Source organism: Parambassis ranga, chromosome 2 (genome assembly GCF_900634625.1).
Source record: "Parambassis ranga chromosome 2, fParRan2.1, whole genome shotgun sequence".
NCBI classification, from domain to species: Eukaryota; Metazoa; Chordata; class Actinopteri; family Ambassidae; genus Parambassis; species Parambassis ranga.
The window spans coordinates 17,000,671-17,018,480 of record NC_041023.1 but is presented as its reverse complement, the minus strand read 5'-3'; the positions used below and the strand labels follow the sequence as shown (position 1 = coordinate 17,018,480).

Here is a 17,810-nt window from a genome sequence, read left to right as displayed (position 1 = left end):
AGTGTGTCTGCCTTTCATAATGGATGTTGCACGCAGCCACACGGCCGGCAATTAACATGGAAGAGAGACTGATACTGTTGTTGATGGCTCGGATACACCTTCATCTGTCCTGATGTGATGCCACATTGTTGCGCCGAGGAGAATGATAATATCCCACACTGCTGCCGGCTTTTTCCATACTGGTTGATCACCTCTGTGTGAAACAATACGATTATTTTTTTTGTTTTGTTTCTTTGTTTTTCTTTTTGTTCCAAATAAGCCAGTTTGGGTATTTTAACTCACTGGCATACGTCAACATTGACAGGCTTTTTTTGTTGTAGTGACCTTGCCCGGTTTTGACATCTATTCAGCGGGAGATCATCATGCTGATGATGATGGAGAACAGCGGCATGGATGCGCATCAGGTTGATATCGATTCGGAATTTGAGCCACACAGTCGGTCGAGGTCGTGCACCTGGCCGCTGCCGTGTCCGGAAGATTTCCCCAGGGGAGAAGAAGCGAGTCGAGGTCTGGCCCTGGCATCGGTCAAAGTGGAGCAGTACAACGTGCCCGCATGCCGGGCTGAGAGAAAAGGCGGCGCACCGGCGGAGATCAAGCATCCAGCCGGCGCCCCGGCCCCTGTCGTGGCGGCTCCTGCGTGTATGTCCGGAGCTGCGCTCGACGTGGCCGGCCAGCTGCGCAAAGCCAAATCCTCCCGGCGGAACGCGTGGGGGAACCTGTCGTATGCAGATCTCATCACCCGTGCCATCGAGAGCGCCCCCGAGAAGAGGCTCACCCTGTCCCAGATATATGACTGGATGGTTCGCTTTGTTCCATATTTCAAGGATAAAGGCGACAGCAACAGTTCAGCGGGATGGAAGGTAGGCCACATGAAAGAATTTTCTGACACCACATGGTGAAGATTTTAGTGGAGAAGCCACACTATATATAGCTTCAGTCTGTGTCTGCAGCAGAACTCCTTTTCTGCATATTTGAAAGCCACATAATTGACCCTTGGTTCCAGCAATTTATGAGAGTGGCGTGTCCCCATGTCACTCCAACAGTACAGTGTGTGGAAAGGGGCGGTGAGCGTGGCTGGATAAGGGTTCACTGAGTTCATCGTATTTAGGGATTGCAGCCTGTGCATATAGGAGAAGCCACACGGAGCCCAAACCCCCTCTCTTCACGGTTTCCGTTTGGATAGGCGCGCTGTGACGCATTCTCGCTGCTTTCAAAAGCCTACAGCTACTTCTTCTGTGATACCGGGTCAGACGGGGGACAGTGCGTGCCTCCGGTACGATTGTCGGCTCCTCACCCATGCCGCCGGTTGGATGCTATATGGGATAAAGCCGTTTGAAACGACCCCGCCCCCTCCTCCCCTGCTATCCATTGCGCGCACGTCGAATTACGCACAGGCTGTGCGAAAGCATGGCACAAGGCAAAGGGGCTTAAAAGGACAATAACAAGAGATGATGACATTGGGTGTCACAGCAAACAGATGTAACTACAGATTATCCCTTACATTCAAATTAATATGAGGTTAATCTAATAGATTGGTTGTGGTAATCTACTTAAGTTTACCACTCATTCTGTGTTAGGATTAATAGTCTTTTGTTTTCAACTTCACTCAAGCTGGAATTTGATATTTCAACAGTCTTTAAATTACATTTAAACATAAATAAGCAAATCAGTTTTGTTTAGAGGTGTAGAGACCTTGAGTTGCTTGTCTCCTTGTGGGCTCCCTGTGCATACGAGAGGGGTAGACTTAACACTTGGAAGACTTGTTGTGAGACGTAAACTGTACTAAAACTAGCAGAGTGGCCTTTTAAGATGACTTTTAAAGCAGCAACATGTTCCTTTAGCTTTGTAGATACTGTATCGGGCGTAGGAGAAGCAGAGGAAGCAACAGTCACAGTGGGATTAACAGGCATTTTACACCATCTGTGTGTGACACTGAGTTGGTCTGAAATCCTCTGCTGTCTTGTTATTGTACCCCTACAGCCACAGTCTCATTTTATGTTGTTGTTGTCACCCACCCCCCCCCCCCCCCCCCCACCCCCAATAAAAACAACTGAACAGTATTGAGACGTGGCTTAATCTTCATTGTAAAATCTTAAAATTGGATTTAAAGCCAGGGTTTAATTCCCTTTGGTCTTGTTTGTGCTTTAACCAGGGATGCCCAGCCTGATGCTGTCTTGTTGTAGCTTTGCAGCGAGGTTTTTATTGGCCCAGCCTGACATGGAAGCTGATTGGTAGTGAAGAGAGGCTTCGAGTCCAAGGGCCGAAAAACAACTTGATTCAATCATAATAACACTCCTCCACAACAACAATAACAACAACAGAGAGAGAGAGAGAGAGAGAGAGAGAAAGACATGCATGCACATGCTGGACTGTAACAGTTGGCAGTGTCTTTAATGGGATTTTAAACACAGAGGTACAGAATCACACACACTCACGCGTATTTTGCATACAATACAACTTCACACAAGCTTGTATGTTTCTGGTTAGGCTAGACAGGACTTGATAGGGGTGGTTGGTGTTTGGGTGTATATGGATGGATGGGTGGATGGGATGAGTAGGAGGGAAATAAGATCCGGTCAGAGTCTTGCTATTAAAAGCAGTCTTTAAGAGCTGTTGTGTAATCCTGTCTGAGAGCTGCTGGGCTCTTTGTCCTCATACGGGCCAGCAACTTCTCCTCACCACACACACACACACACACACACACACACACATATAAATATATATATACTCTACACACACAGTTGAGGTGTAAAGGTCCGTTTACACACACATCCCCAGAGATAGTGTATGGATTTCTGTGATTGTGGTCACACACACACACATACACATATAGTGTTTCTTAAGTGTATGGCAGCGGGGGTTGCTGCAATGACTATGTATGGATTTCTCCGACTGCGGTTCAGTAATTGTGGTCAAGTGTTTTGGCCATGTTTGTTATTGCATCTGAGGTGGGAGGCTGTGTTTGGTCATATGATGCGAGTTCAGTTCTGTAGGTGGTCATGGTGCTGCTGGTGGTGGTGCTGATGGGTAGAGGGGGTGAGTGTGCACATTCCCTCTCCCTCACACATACACAGTTGTGTTCATTTCACAAGTGGCTCTGCGTGGGAATAGATGTGCTGAGCTGTGGCCTGTCTGCAGGCTGTGCTGTACACAGCAAGCAGGCGTGCAGGTAGGAGCTCTGTGACTCTACCTGAAGGCTTTACGAAGCGGCATGCTGAGAACACAGCGTGGGTGTATCACACGCCGAAAACAAGCAGCAATTCACAGATGTGAGGATTAATTATTTACATGTTAATAAATTCATCTCTCTTTTTGATAAATATGTTCTATATGGTGGTATCTCAAAGCAGAGGGAGTTGTTGGAATAGTTGGTTTAATTAACAATTTTCACTAGAGTCCTGGACCATAATGCCAACGGCACATTCTTGGATTAAGGTGGAGAGAACTCAAACATAACTTTGTGCAGCATAAAATTGAATTTTGTTTAATTATTGAATTTACAAAAATTAGTTGGACCTAGAGGGGAAAAAAATAGAACTTGACAGTCTCTACCAAACCTTTTTCACTCTACTCTTCACACCGAAGTCTGTAGATCAGCCAGAAATTCTGTAGCCTATTTCCATCACATGCTTGCTGAGTGAGTCAATCAAAGCTTCTTAGGCTGACTGCACACTGAAGGATTTCCAAATCTTAACTGATTTTAAAGAAGTGGGTGAGCACAGACATAGGGACAATTTTCAAACTGCACAACATCAGACGATTCTGTCTGTGAGACTGCTCACCTGCCTTCAGTAGCGATGATTTCACCTTGTCCACAAATTCTAACAGAAACTTAAGCGATCATATGTGACTTCAGAAGAAGAATGTGTAGTACTTGTGAGTGTTGTCATAATTCCACGAGTTGGTTATCTTTTTTTCCTTTTGCCCCAGTTGTGGTGTTTGTTTTGTTGCAGCTACGTTGGTGAGCTGTTAAAGCGCGCAACATCCCGGTCTGCTTAGGGTTTTGCACACAGCTACAGTTTGAACAGGAGTTGTGAATCGCGATCAGGAAGACTCTGACTCTCTCAGTAGCAGTTAAGTCATTGTATCGACACATATTTGGACACATTTATAGGGCTAAAAGTGGAACATGCCGTCCTGATTGATGGAGGCAAATCATGTCCAGTCAGGCCAAAAATAGGAAATGTTTTGGCTTTTGACAAAATGTCGCACTTAAAGCTAAGACTTTGCCATATTTTCAAAGGAAATCCTAAAGTTCAAAATCCATTGATGCGTTCAGTTTGAACTCTGAGTTGAAGAGGTTAAAAGCTGAATGTACCACTCAGGCATAGATTGTTCTCACTGCTTTGGTGGCCTATAGATGTAAGAATCTAACCATATTCTGCCATCTTTATTGAGAGTTATTCCCTATAGCTTCTTTTTTTCCCAACCTGTATTTGGCTGCCAAACTAGAATCTAACAGGTCCTGAACATATTGTTACATGAAAAGCTTTGGATGCTCCTTAACAGTGTTGTTGCCGCAAAAAGCACAAGTGAGGCAGATTTGGAGGCACCGTCAATGGCACTGTTCCATCAAGTGTCCCAGACGGTACACAAGGATGCTGTGGCGAGCTCACCGTAACGAAATGCGTTACTCGTGTTCTTTTTCTGCGGACATCCCTGAAGCTTTATGTACTTTGAAATCTTGCTTTCTGTATGTTCTGCCTCAAGTTTTATTAATGTATGTGATGCTTGATAGGGGGTCAGTTTACTGCAAAAGTCTGTGGAGTTTGGATAGAGGTGCTGAGTACATAGTGATGTAATTTCAGGTGTTCAGTATAAACAGTTTTGATTACAAATTAAAAATAAATTTATGCCAGCTTGACTTTCAAGTTGCCTCCTTCTGATTATGTGGATCTTTACGTCTAATATGCTCCTAATCTCCTTGTAATGCCTCACAATGCACTTCACGTAAAGTATTACCGCCCACACTGATGGCCGTCACCTTGTTCTGATGAGTTTCCACTTGTGGGGAGATAGAAAAGGAAAATAAGGTGTACACAGAGGGAGAGAGAGAAAGAGATGGTGGGGAGAGGGAAAAAAAGAGAAGGCAAAGAGACATTTTGAAGAACAAGGTATTATTTGTCCTGCCAATAAAACCTTTTTGAATTGGATTCTGAATTGAGTGGGAGAGGAAGAGGGAGGCGGAAAGAGAAAAAAGATGGAGCGAGTGGTGGCGGTGGCCCCTGCTGCTGAGCACATTGATAGCAGCCTTAATGCCTGTGATGCTCCAGCGCCAGCCTAGACAGAGAGGGGAATTGGTTGGAGATGGTGGAACAAGCTTTAGAGGGTTCCCCGTGCCAGCCGGCCTGGCGCGAGCTCAACAGAAAGCCCTCTGCACCGCTACACAGTTATTGTTATTATCACAAAGGCGCAGCAGAAGGAGAGGCAGCTCTTGAGTTGGCGGGCTTGGCGCTAGGTTAACTGGGGGTGGGGAATGGGAAGAGGAATTTGGAAGAAGAAGGGGGTGGGGGGGGGTTGTTTGTTGAACCTCAGACTGTACTCAAACTCATCTGATCAGACAGACAGAAAGCATGTTGGAAAGAGTCGTGTAGGTGCTTGAATGGGAAGGATGTGGACAGATTTTGTGATCAGTTGCCTCGCAGTTGACGCAGAGCTACAAAAGGCACTGGAATAGATATCACTTCAATCTGGAGAAAAGGCTGGGATGTAAACAAGGGATGCACCGGCAAGTGGAGGCGGGGTGTTCGCCGCTTAAAATGAGTCATGGTGGTTGGAATAGAACATAATATTCTCGCCCTCAGCCCTCACACTTCAATCAGTTGGAATAAATCAGCTGGAATAAAATGTTGAGAAACACTCTACAAACGGAAATTCCAGAGAGAGAAAACCGAGTCCAGACACAGAGAACAGTCAGGGAGGCAGGCGGATCTTGGGAATCGTGCCTGGTGGTGTGTGTCGTAAAAAATGTCGGGCCCAGCACACATTCTCTCCATGTTGTCCAACCCAGACCTCAAGACTTTCAAAATGTTCTGGTGTCTGGTTAGGACAAGTCAAAAAACACACTCATGTGTCCTGTCCTTGTTGTCAGACTGTGACTCAGGAACAGGTCAGCACGTAACACTGCTGCACTGTTAACAAGGTCTTAAAGGAGCCCAGCAGGGACATGGAAATCATATCCAGGTAGTTATTAGTTTCCATTTATTTCTGTAGGACATAGCAAATTCATCTTCCCTGAACCTTCTGGAAGTGTCTTTATACTATTTAAATATGTCCCAAAACATCAGCAGATTTTCTCCTGAAATTAGACAAAGAGAACCTAGTCAAACAAGACAGCTTGGAGGATTCTCTCTCCACTCTCTCCCAAGTCGACCCACTTTCCCTAAAGATTCATCTTACTGAATACTGATATTTTCCTTTAGAATTCACTGTTATAGTTCAGAATTCAGTTTTTTCATCAATGATGGCAATCCATCCTGCAATAAAACAGGCTTAAACCATGACACTACCACCACTGTGCTTCAAACAGACGGATGACGAACCTCTTTGTACACAATGGGATGTAATCCAAAAGTCTGAGTGGATTTCTTCTTTGTGGGTTTTCTTTGTCTACCTTCAGGACTTCTGTGGCTCATATTTCTGCAGGAGTTTGTGAACTCTTAAGCAATATTCTAGATACGTTTACAGTCTGGTCTCTATTGATTAACCCTTTTACTACTGTAATTAGAACAGTTTGCCTTCTTTTTTTTAAAAGATTGTTGCAGAAAATTTTCTTTGTATTAATTATTTGACCTGTTTTTCCTGACAGATGAAATATAACTTTCAAAAAGCTGGCACACATTTGTTGTTATGTTATAAATGCTCAGAACAGTGTGTAATAACAAGAAAAGTAAAAAAAAAAACAGATTTTAATTTTTACCAAATTTATTATGATTATTAATAATAATAATAATAATTATTATTATTTATAAACAACTCTAAATGTACAGCAACAAGACTAGACAAGACAACAAGAGATTACAAAATTAAACTCAAACTATTTTACATCAACTCTCCTATGCTCCACAAAACTCCCGCTCTTGGCAAACACACAATGTGGTCATTACCATAATGACTGTAATAGCGATCAAAAGAGCCGTTTCTCAGCTTTCAGAATCCGTTTTCAGAATCCGAGATTTGTTCAATAGTGCGAACATAACCAGAGCTGTAGTAGTTTGAACAGCGCAAGTCAATTTCTGTTGCATCGACAGCCCTGTTTTAGGAGGGTTAATGACCCATACATAAAAAAACTAAATGTTTACATGCTGTCTCAGCTCTACTCACAATACATGCATGTATTTGGATCATCTGGACGTAAGGTTGACTCAGGTGCTCCAGTTGGTGCATTTTTGGGACATTAAGGAGGTAAAACACTGATTTTCACACCTTGAAACTGGTTTTAGCATTACACAATGAGTTACTTTGTACAATCCAAGTCCATCAATGTAGCAGCAGCAGCATGAAACCGATTAGAATCCCGCTGGAATCACACTGAAAGTGTTCTAATGTAATCATGCATCTGAAATTGCACTAAATTTTAATGTGATTAATGACAGAGTTGCCTCATCAAGTATTCACCCCCCCAACTTTCTGCATATTGTACTCATTATACCATGCACCAATTTTAATAAATCATTATGCACTCACTGTGTGTTTATAATGGGCTTTTGATGCTTTATAATGCTTTATGAGGACCACTTCAAGTAAAGTGTTGCCCTTATTTTTACTGCAAATGGGATTAGTTTTTGAGTTCCTGCACATGCTTAAAATGGGTTTGATAGAGGGTTTTGGTATGGATCTGAAGATTGTGTGTAAGTGCATGTGCTCTTATTGTTGTGTAGCTGGGTCTGATGGGAGTCCAGGTCCGGGGGGTACAGCTCTAGTTAATAATTCAGACGAGGCTCATTATCAAGGCAACGCAGATCTCTCTCTCTGATTCCACCTTAATTGCAGGCAGGATGTGCCTCTCAGACACTCTCAAAGTCACTCCCCCTCCTGTCTGCAGCTGCAAATGACTACACACACACACACACACAGTGTGATCTCCACTGGTCTCTCTTCAAGACCTCACCTCTCTTCTCAGCGCAAGCCTGTATCTTTGCATCAGTACACGAACTAACATTTATAGACCAGAGGATACATTTCGTCTACCGACTCCGAGGTTGGGCATGTGCTCACTTACATTTTTAATCAGATGTTCATCAGGGCTTTCTCCTGTTGGAGGGCTCGCCAAACTAAGATTGATGGGAGGTAATCAGTGAGAGGACAGGAGCCCTGTGATTAATGCTGCTGGAGAGTGAAACTCTCCGGTTGGCCGAGATCACAGGGTTTTCAACCCCAAATTTGTGTTTTCTTTAAAAAAAAAAACAGACAAAAACATGAGAATGGCTGCTTGTTTGTTGCATTTAAATAACAGATTTCACAGTAAAGTTGTTGTTCACAAACACCTACAGTTAGTGGGAAGAGCGTGTGGACATGTAGCTCCCTATAGTGTGCATTTCTTCGATAGATCTTTTGACTTGGTTTGAGTGAGGTGAAAAAAAATCTGTGAAGTGAGGAAGTTGCCAGCTCTGCCAGTGTTAGGGCTTTTGTTTCACAGTGAAAGATGTCCAGTATGCAGGATGCACCCAGTGGGACCTTATCTTTATCCATAACCACTGCTACCCTGTTATTTATTTTATTTTATCACATTGATATCTCATAGGTTGTGTTTCAGTCCTGCAAACATTCAGCCCTTGTTACAAAAATGCTTTTGTTCGATTATTGTGAGTGATTATATGTCAGTGATTTTATGCATGCTCGCCAAGGCTGTAACTTTGCAGCTTTAGTAGGCTTTGAGCTAAGCGCTAATGCTTGCAAAGACCATTGACAGAAAAAACTATAGACAAAGGTTCCATGTCTGATCGCTGTCCGACCACCGCCATGTTGGCAGCGTCACAGTCTGCCAAAACTCCAAATACGGACAAAGAGGGGGAGCACGAGCGGAGTTTGGGCCGCAGGCGATCACAGAAGCAGGAAACTCGCGCTCTGATATGGCAACCGCCTGTCAATCAAAGCGGTAACACCCATTATTATGCAGAATTTTAATTCCGAATATAATTAAAACGAGAGAGCTATAAAAGATTCACCCCCTTGTACAATGGACACTAGAAGAGAACCTATCATTTGAGACCAGAATGGTTTCTTGTACCAGGCTGTTAACATGTTCATTTCTGCTGTGAAGCCGGCCATTTTACATGGGATGTCTATGGGAAATTACTCACTTCTGGAACCAGCCCCCAGTTGTTGCAGTGTGAACTACAAGTTCTGACACTTCCACATCGGCTTCAAGTCTGAGCCCTAGAGGTTGCTACTTGGTAAACACACCTATACAAACCAGGGAGTAAAACAGCTGGACTTTTGGGGAAGGAGTTACTTTTGGTGTCTGCCTCTAGTGGCTGTTCAATGTATATGTCCTGGAGATTTGTATAAATTCCAGAACGTTTCCCAAACTGTAACAAAGTTGTTTTTCTAAGCCTCCGCGTGGTTAAAGTAATTTTAAAGAAACAGTATGTGTGGCGATGTGACGGTGTCACCCAGAGCTTACAATAGTTTTGATGGGAGGAGACTGTTATTATGATTATATGAATGTTATTATGGAGCCATGCTGTGAACATATATTTGCTGATACCTATGGGGATTTCATTACTTTTGGTGCCACCCTCTAGTGGCTATTTAAAGTATTTGCATCCCGTCTCCCGGTGTTTAATGTGCGCATTGAGCAACTGTAACGCCATGATCAATCCTGGGATTAATTTTTATCGCCACCTTTTGGACAGACGCTCTCCTCTGTGCGCTGTGTTTCTCCTTCCAGGAGCTGATTTCCAGCTGCTCATCTAAACTGTCTATCGTCATTGTGCTTCCTCCTTCTGTCGTTGTGTTCTGCACCTGAAGAAGCTTATTCATCATGCCGACTAAATTCTGACCAATCACAGAATTGTTCTCGCACACCACTGAGAGAAAAAGTTCTGCCCCGGGCCAAAGCTGCAGAACAGGCGCTCCGAGAGAAAAATGACATCATTTTGTGGGCGGCAGCGAGGAGCAAGTTCTCTGTTCTCGTGGAGTATGGATCCAGCTTGAGTCCATCTAACCACTTGGCTAATCCAGGCGCCCATGGCTACCCATGGCGGTGGAGCCACTGGCCCTGGGCCCTGGCCCGCTTGCTGATATGTCCTTGATCAAGACAATTAAGCCAAAATGACTCCCAATGGTCACAACCATCACAGGTTAAAAATAAGATTTAGTCTAAGGTGGCGGTTGCAAACTGATTGACATTATTTTAAGAAAAAAAAACTGTTAAATTGCTCCAGTGGTTAAAGAACTACTGAGCGTATTAGCAAAAAGCTACACTCCATCATTGTACTGCACTATCAATCACCCTGATTGTTCTCAGTGTAGTTCAGTCATGTTGAGGTGATGTTAAGCATCAATCAAGTCACATTCATTTGCAGGGAATTGAATCCATTTTCATTAAAGATGTGTCTACTATTACACTTTGATTGTAAGCTGATAAAAGTCGGTTGAGAATTAAAGCCATTAGGAGCAGGATCATGAATGACTCGCCGCTTTTTGTCTTTTGTAAAATATCTCGTGAAAGCGGACGCAGGAGAAGAACAACGTGCCCGCCATCTATTGTCAGCACAAAGACGGTCAGGATCTAATGAATATTCATCAGTCCAATGACATATTTGGACAAATAACATAAAGGCCTTTTCAAGCCAGAGCTGAGCAGGAATAATTTTGAGGGACTTAAAATCAAATGTCATTAGTGCATTAAATCACAGCTAAGTAGATTCATGTTACGGTAAATGTACAGTAGTGTGTGATGGCTTGCTGATGGCGGTCCAGAGGGCAGAGGCAGGCAGGCAGGCAGACAGAGGTTAGCAGTGTTAAGACGGCCCTCTCAGTGGATTTCTGTGTCAGTTTGATGAAAATAGGTCAGGATTCAGAGCTCGCCGTTTAACATTCTGCCCATGTGATGACTGATGACGCGCCTGACGACAGCCTAGCCTTGAATGAACTCCAGATTCATTCTGTCTCTCAGCCCCCACCACCACCTTCTCCTCCTTCTCTTTACCTTCTCCGCCCGTTCCTCTGTTTACTGTAATCTAAACTCTGTCCTGTCATCCTCTCTGTGTCTTTCCTGTGGCTTCTGTCGCTTTAAGCTGCACGTGGAGAAATTCAAATCTGTGGGCTGTAGATTAAAAAAGCTCGCTCCGCTGTAGAAATTGCACTCAAATCCAGAATGTATTTGATTTAGATGTACTTTTGAGAGTTGTATCTCCTCTCACTCTCTTTCTTTTTCTCGAGAGAGAGAAAATAGATGTGCTGCAAAGTTTTATTGGGATAATATATCAGACGTGGCCAGCAATGACCTAGCTTAGCACAAGGGCTACGCTATGCTTAGTCACTAATATGTAAGTATAGCAACTGGCATGCTGTGCTTTAAAATTGCTTTCTAAAAGGTGAAAGACTCAGAGTAGTGTTCGGCGAAACAGCATGTTAATGTAACAGCACAGTACAAACACATGAAAAGACAGCTGCAAGATTAATTTTGTTAAACCTCTTTTATTTGTGTAGAATTACATTAGCCTGAGGAATTTCTTTAAAACCTTTCAGTTACTTGTTCTCTTGGCAGGCTAAATTAGCAAGTTTTTATATATGTATACATATACAATTTGTGTATAGTATAGCAGCTATTATGGCTTATTATTAAAGTTAGCTAGCTTATCTGCTAATGGTATATTTCAGCTGTTAGCCAGGCAGTGACCTAGCTTAGCATAAGGTCACGCTAATGTTTTGTCAGCACATTTTGATTAATGTTAGGCATTAATCTGTATGTGATGTGCTACAAAATTAAATGGGCTGCTCGGTTTTTGGCATTTGTCATGTGAAAATTGCAGGTTAGTGCTTCTGATGTTTGATTTGTATAAAAAATATGTTACCCCAACATTACAAATGGGATCTTTATAGCCTTCAAAATGCTTGAAGACTAAAGATGCTAAATTAGCAGCATTTGTACATGAAGATGTCCACCAATACAAGCGCAGGCGGTATAGTTTGATCAAATTAGAAATTTTGGTTAACCATATGATTAAGATTAAGATTAAGATTAAGATTAAGAAAACCTTTATGTGTCCAACAATAGGGATCTGCTATTTTTAAATCACAAACACATCCCATATTATAAAGTGCATTGCATAGCTTATTTAAAGCATTATTTAAACAGCCTTTTATGAAGAATTCAGGTTTATCGGGATGTCAGAACCTACTCAGTGTCACATCACCTTAAGGGTTTCAGATTACAAATATTGTCAATTTCCTCAGGGAAAATGTTTGTTTTAATGTCCTATCATCAAAAAAGAATCATCAGAACCTAAAAGCACTTTTTGGGAATGTCCTGCATTTCAAATTTGGCATTTTAATGACCAATTCAAGTCTCAAAGGACTGCCGGGATGGCTTTTTAATGTCTCAGATGTTAACAGATCTTTTAAGAAATTAGGAGAATGTAATTTCAATGAGGCAGCTGTGGTGAGATGCAGATTTGAATGTTATATATTGCTGGTTTCTGGGTGTGATGAAGTTGTTAGGGAGTGTACACAGAGTGAACTATGAAGGATCAATAGGCTACAGTGTTTTTCTCGAACAGATGGTAATAACATGACATTGAGGTCATCGCATATTAAACAGGTTGGATTGGAGTCATAGGTTATTTAGTTGATATTTTTTTATGCAGTTAAAGTAATTTAAGCAATGTGTAAATGTTTATAGGTTGTTTCAGGGTGAATGGTACAAGTACTGCTTTTAAATGTTGAATGGATGTTAGACTGGGGTCAAGCCTGGTTGAGATTGGAGGGGTGTCTGAGAAAATGTACAAATGGCAGGCAAAAAAACAAACTTAAGTATATTTATTTAAGTGATTCATGCTCAATGGGAAAACATAGTATGGACAGATACTGTGGCATTATTGCTACCATAAGTAACATGAGCCTCTAATATTTCAGTAGAATTTAGGTTTACCATTGCATTAAACGACTGGATAAGATCAAAATGTGCAGTGGGAGCATTATTGTTGTCATAAAACGCTGTGCAAGGGAATCTATATCTGTTTGATAAATTATGGCAGGTATATGAAAAATGTTATTCTATGTTAAAACATAAATACCTGCTGCCATAATAAGTATAGTATGGATTGTTCCATTGCATTGGTTAAAGAAAGCCACATTGAAGAGTTGAAATGTCTTCTCCGCTGATGCTGTCACTTGCGTTCTGTCATCTCTCTGCACTACTGCATTTGCCCAAAAGTTAGCATTTGTACTGCCGCTGGCTGCTGTGTTCTGCGCTATGTGCATCAACCTAACCTGTCGTGGCTGGTAATCTATTCTATCCTTATGATTGGTCCAGCATGGAGCTTTCCTCATCCTAATCCTCACCCAACATGAACATGAAAAGAACAAGCCTGCAGTTTGGCTAGCTTGCTAGCTTCTGCCCCCCAAGTTTAGGCATACTTTATACAATTTCATTTGTGTGTCTGTGTGATCGGAGGAGTAAAAGCTGTCACTAATATTGCATCATTTATCAACAGAGATATTTGCACCTTTTGATGCATCTTTACAAGTTGTTATGGTATAGACCCTGAAGATAGACAAAAAGGGCCTAGACTGCTGCAGATGTTAGTAAAATATTTATCAGCTTTGATTAAACGTGCTATTTGACCAAATCTATGAGGTCTGATTACTTTATATTATGAATATATTATTAAATAAATCATGTAACCATAAAAACCTTATGCCAGGTCATACTGCAGTATTTAATCTGTTATGTTAATGTATCATTTACAGATGACACAACACTTTTACTGCACATATCTCGAGTAAATGCAATTTTTGCATATTTGACATGTTGTCATATTGAGCCTTGGCATTTCTTACTTCCTGGATATGGCAATAGTCTTAATCTTGTGATAGGAGCCCAACTTTTGCCCTGAAAGGTCTATCCATGGAGATACACAAGTAGCCGGCTATTTGTTTGTAGTATCCTTAGTAATAGGTATATAATATTGTTTATAAAGTTAGCACTGCTGGACACTCTCCTCCTTCACCAGCCTCTACCCTGTGAAGTGTTGGATCCGCACCCACCCTACCTGATTTATTGGCGCCACCGCAAGTCTGACTTCATCAAATCCTTGATAGCGCTATAGTCATATATATATATACTATCTTTGATGAGTGCCACTGAAGTCGATGTGTGGATTTAATAGCCGCATTAATCTGCCTGTTTAATGGCGTTGTTGAGCGGAAGGTGGTCACCGCAAGACGCAGCACTAAAAGATGAGTTACAGCCCCCAGCCGGGTAAACGATGAAAGGGCAAAATGCAAAAGAGTGGAGATGCGGAGGGGAAGGAGAGAGTGGTAGAATTAAGTCAAGCAGAGCGAGGACATATTAAGACACGAACATGCTTTCCAACAGGTATGGGGCTAGGTGTGGCTAAACACACGCCTGGTTTTTGCGTTTCCACTAATTTATTGAGGATACATGATAATTGATTCTCAAGTGACAAGTATGTTCTCATTTCTCGTCTCTTCACACCACTGTCAATTGTTCGATAATGAGCTTGCTAAGAATATGTCCCACACTAAACAACATACAGGTGTTTCTACAGCAGTCACATGATGTAGGTTTTTTGTTTTGTTTTGTAATGAGGCCCTATGAGAATTATGTGCCATATTTTTCATTGGCTGTAGTTATGAATGAGGTTGCACATAGATTTCTACACCAATTATGTTTTTTTTAATAATATTTCATTATGTGTTTTGGCATTGCCACATAGTGCCATATTGTCCTTAATGTTACAATAAGAAATCCTCCATCTCCATTCATTGCTCCAGGTTTTTTGTCTAGTTTACTTAACCTAACTACTCATGTTCCATCTCATCACTACTTAATTGACTTCGTGGCACCTTTGTAGTTACTGCAAAAAAATAAAAATTAGAGAGTGCCGTCAGGGTGAGAGTGATCAATATGAATAGAATATTAAGTGCAATTAAGTAGCAAAGACCCTATTCAGTTACAGTCTGACTGGACACCCTAAACTGGAAGAATTTTCATTAGGTCGATTTCAGCTAAGACCGTCCACTTGCAATGTTTAATGGAAACCAATGAGAAGTGTAAAACTAGGAAATGAACCTGTGTGTATGCACTATAGAAGATGAGTTGCATTGTGGGAATTTAGTTTGCATAAAATTGGGGTATACTACAATATCACACACGTATTTATTAATTGATGCTACATTTATTTTATCAGAGATATGAGAAAATAACATGCTGTTACTGTGGTTTCTGTGCAAAGCATTGTGGGTAAAAAAACAAGTTTGTCCATATAAAATTCTTAAATATGACATATATCCCCTCATATATGGTGATATTCCCATATGTGTTGTTTCTATGGTGACGTATTGGTATGGCAGTCTCTGGATATGTAAAGATATTAAAGCATATTAAATCGTGTAATGTGGACACTGGAAAGCAGCCATTGTGCTTGATCTGAATCTACAGTCCAGATGCTGTTGCAACGTTTTGTGTTTTGTTTTTACTATTAGCAGCTGTTTTAATGGGTTTAACATTCCATCATATGGTGTGACACTGAGTTGTGTTGAGACCTATTGATTACTGTTGTCATAAAACTGCAGCTTCACTACAGAGATACTGACAGTTGTGATGTCAGTTGAAGTCTACAGTAATGATGATGATCGAAGGCCAGTAGTAGGACAGGATGGCGGTGGCAGCGGTCGCGTGACTGAGCAGTGTGTAATTCTTGGATATAAAAGGACGAAACGCAGAGGCCTCCCCGCACTCTCTCTTCTAACTCGCCTCACCTTCCCCATTCTCCCCCGTCCCCTCTCTTTTCCTCCCCCCTCCCTCTCCGTCTCTGCTAATGATCTGCTCTGCCTGTCGCTGCCTGGCTGACTGATGCCCACTGACAGCCCCACTCATGCGGAAATCTGTAACTCCCAAGCCCCCCTCCCCCTCTCCCCCTTCTCCTACCCTCCTCCTCCACCTCCTCCTCACACACTCACACAGAGTAATGAACTCCAACACATCGCAGCTCCTCATATTTACTATGCATGTGTGACACACATGCAGCCAGCGTGCACGCCAACTTGCATAAGTGCTTGCGGTGAGATAGATAGATTCACATTAACTAATCACGCCCATTTGTTCAGTCACATGTCAGCAGACATATATGTTAGAGCAGATGACGCAAACAGACCACACAGTATGTATACATTATACCCACAGTGGAGCGCCCCCCCCCCCCCCCGTTCCATACTATTGCACGTTTATAGAGCAGCTGACTCCATGCATTTTTATGCAAATGACAACATATTGAATTAGACTAAATAGAAAGTGGCACATTTCAGTGAAATTCCAGCACTACTGCAGAAGAGTTTATTTTTTTGCTAGCTTGAGGCAGCATAAGGCAATAATGTCATAAAAAATAGTGATGGAAATGCATTAGTCATGTTAACAATGACGGTTCAACATGACTGAGTGTTTGTGAAACAGGACATAATGTGCTGTCTGGGAAAACATCAAATCAGAACACCAATAAACATATTCATAAAGTAGAGTGATATTGCTAATAAGTTTATACAATTTGTTTACGCATAGCTAATTGACCTCCTCCTGCCATCGATAGAGATCACAACTGCTTTTGCACCAGGCAGTAAAGATTTACTTCTGGTCTGGTCTGGTTCTGGTTCATTTTAACATGGAGGTCTATGAGAGGGAGAGTCAATTTTGGAAACAGCATCAAGTGGTCATTAGAGGAGGCACTGGTGGGCTTATAGTGTGGCAACCCATTTCTGTGTGTGCACAAATTTAAAGCTGCATCACTTCCTGGTTTAACAAACCAGGGCAAACAGAGGGTCATAATTATGGAACTAGCATGTAATTGCAAAAACAAGTGACATTAAAAGAACTTGTCAAAGTTTTTTGTAACATATAACAGTTGGAAGTTCACCTGTGAAGTAGTGACAAAATCTGGATGTGGTTACAGAATCAGCAAGTCTTTTATACAGCCTTATAGATAATAGAATATAATACAATGGAATGTCTCTATACCTCTTGATACACTTTTTGATAACTGACAATGATTCTGTTATGTAAACAATAGTAGGCGGAGTATATATGATACTTTTATATCTGCTCATACAGCACTTATTAGTGTCGACAAATTCTACCATGTACTTTTATTATACGTATACACATATAATGTACCACATATTATGTGTCATTAATGCTAATTACAGGGCGTCAACATGCTAACAGGTTGAATGATTATATATAGTTGTCCTGTCTCTCATGCCTCTCCTTTTCTATTCTCTGCAAAGTACCCACATTTTTTTGCATTCAGGAAGCCTATATATTCAAACAACACAAACAATTCACACTGTATTGTACCTTTTGAAGTTACCTTAATGTCTCATTCTCCAGAATCAGTTTTTACTCACATTGGTTTTGACTGCTGTGGCTGATCAGACATTTTTTTATTTAAATTGAGATCTCCCCACAGTATTATACATATTCATGTCCACAACCTTTCGAGATTCCGGTGGTGCTCAGACATAAATTGTTGCCACTTCGCATATTTAGCAACACCTCTGAATTGCAGCTCGTTGATGTAGCCTAGTTTTCTGAACAAAATAAGAAGTGAATATCTCTCTCGTCT

The 17,810-nt window shown here is 41.7% G+C and overlaps 1 protein-coding gene across 1 annotated transcript in view; it reads left to right on the top strand.

Moving 5' to 3' along the window:
- The first annotated feature begins 296 nt into the window (after window positions 1–296).
- The window catches only part of foxo6b (forkhead box O6 b), a 41,414-nt gene continuing 23,900 nt past the window's right edge, over window positions 297–17,810 (top strand). Inside the window, exon 1 of the mRNA XM_028399107.1 lies at window positions 297–860. Coding sequence (XP_028254908.1) covers window positions 363–860 — 498 coding nt within the window. The 5' untranslated portion in view covers window positions 297–362. The remainder of the gene's footprint in view (window positions 861–17,810) is intronic.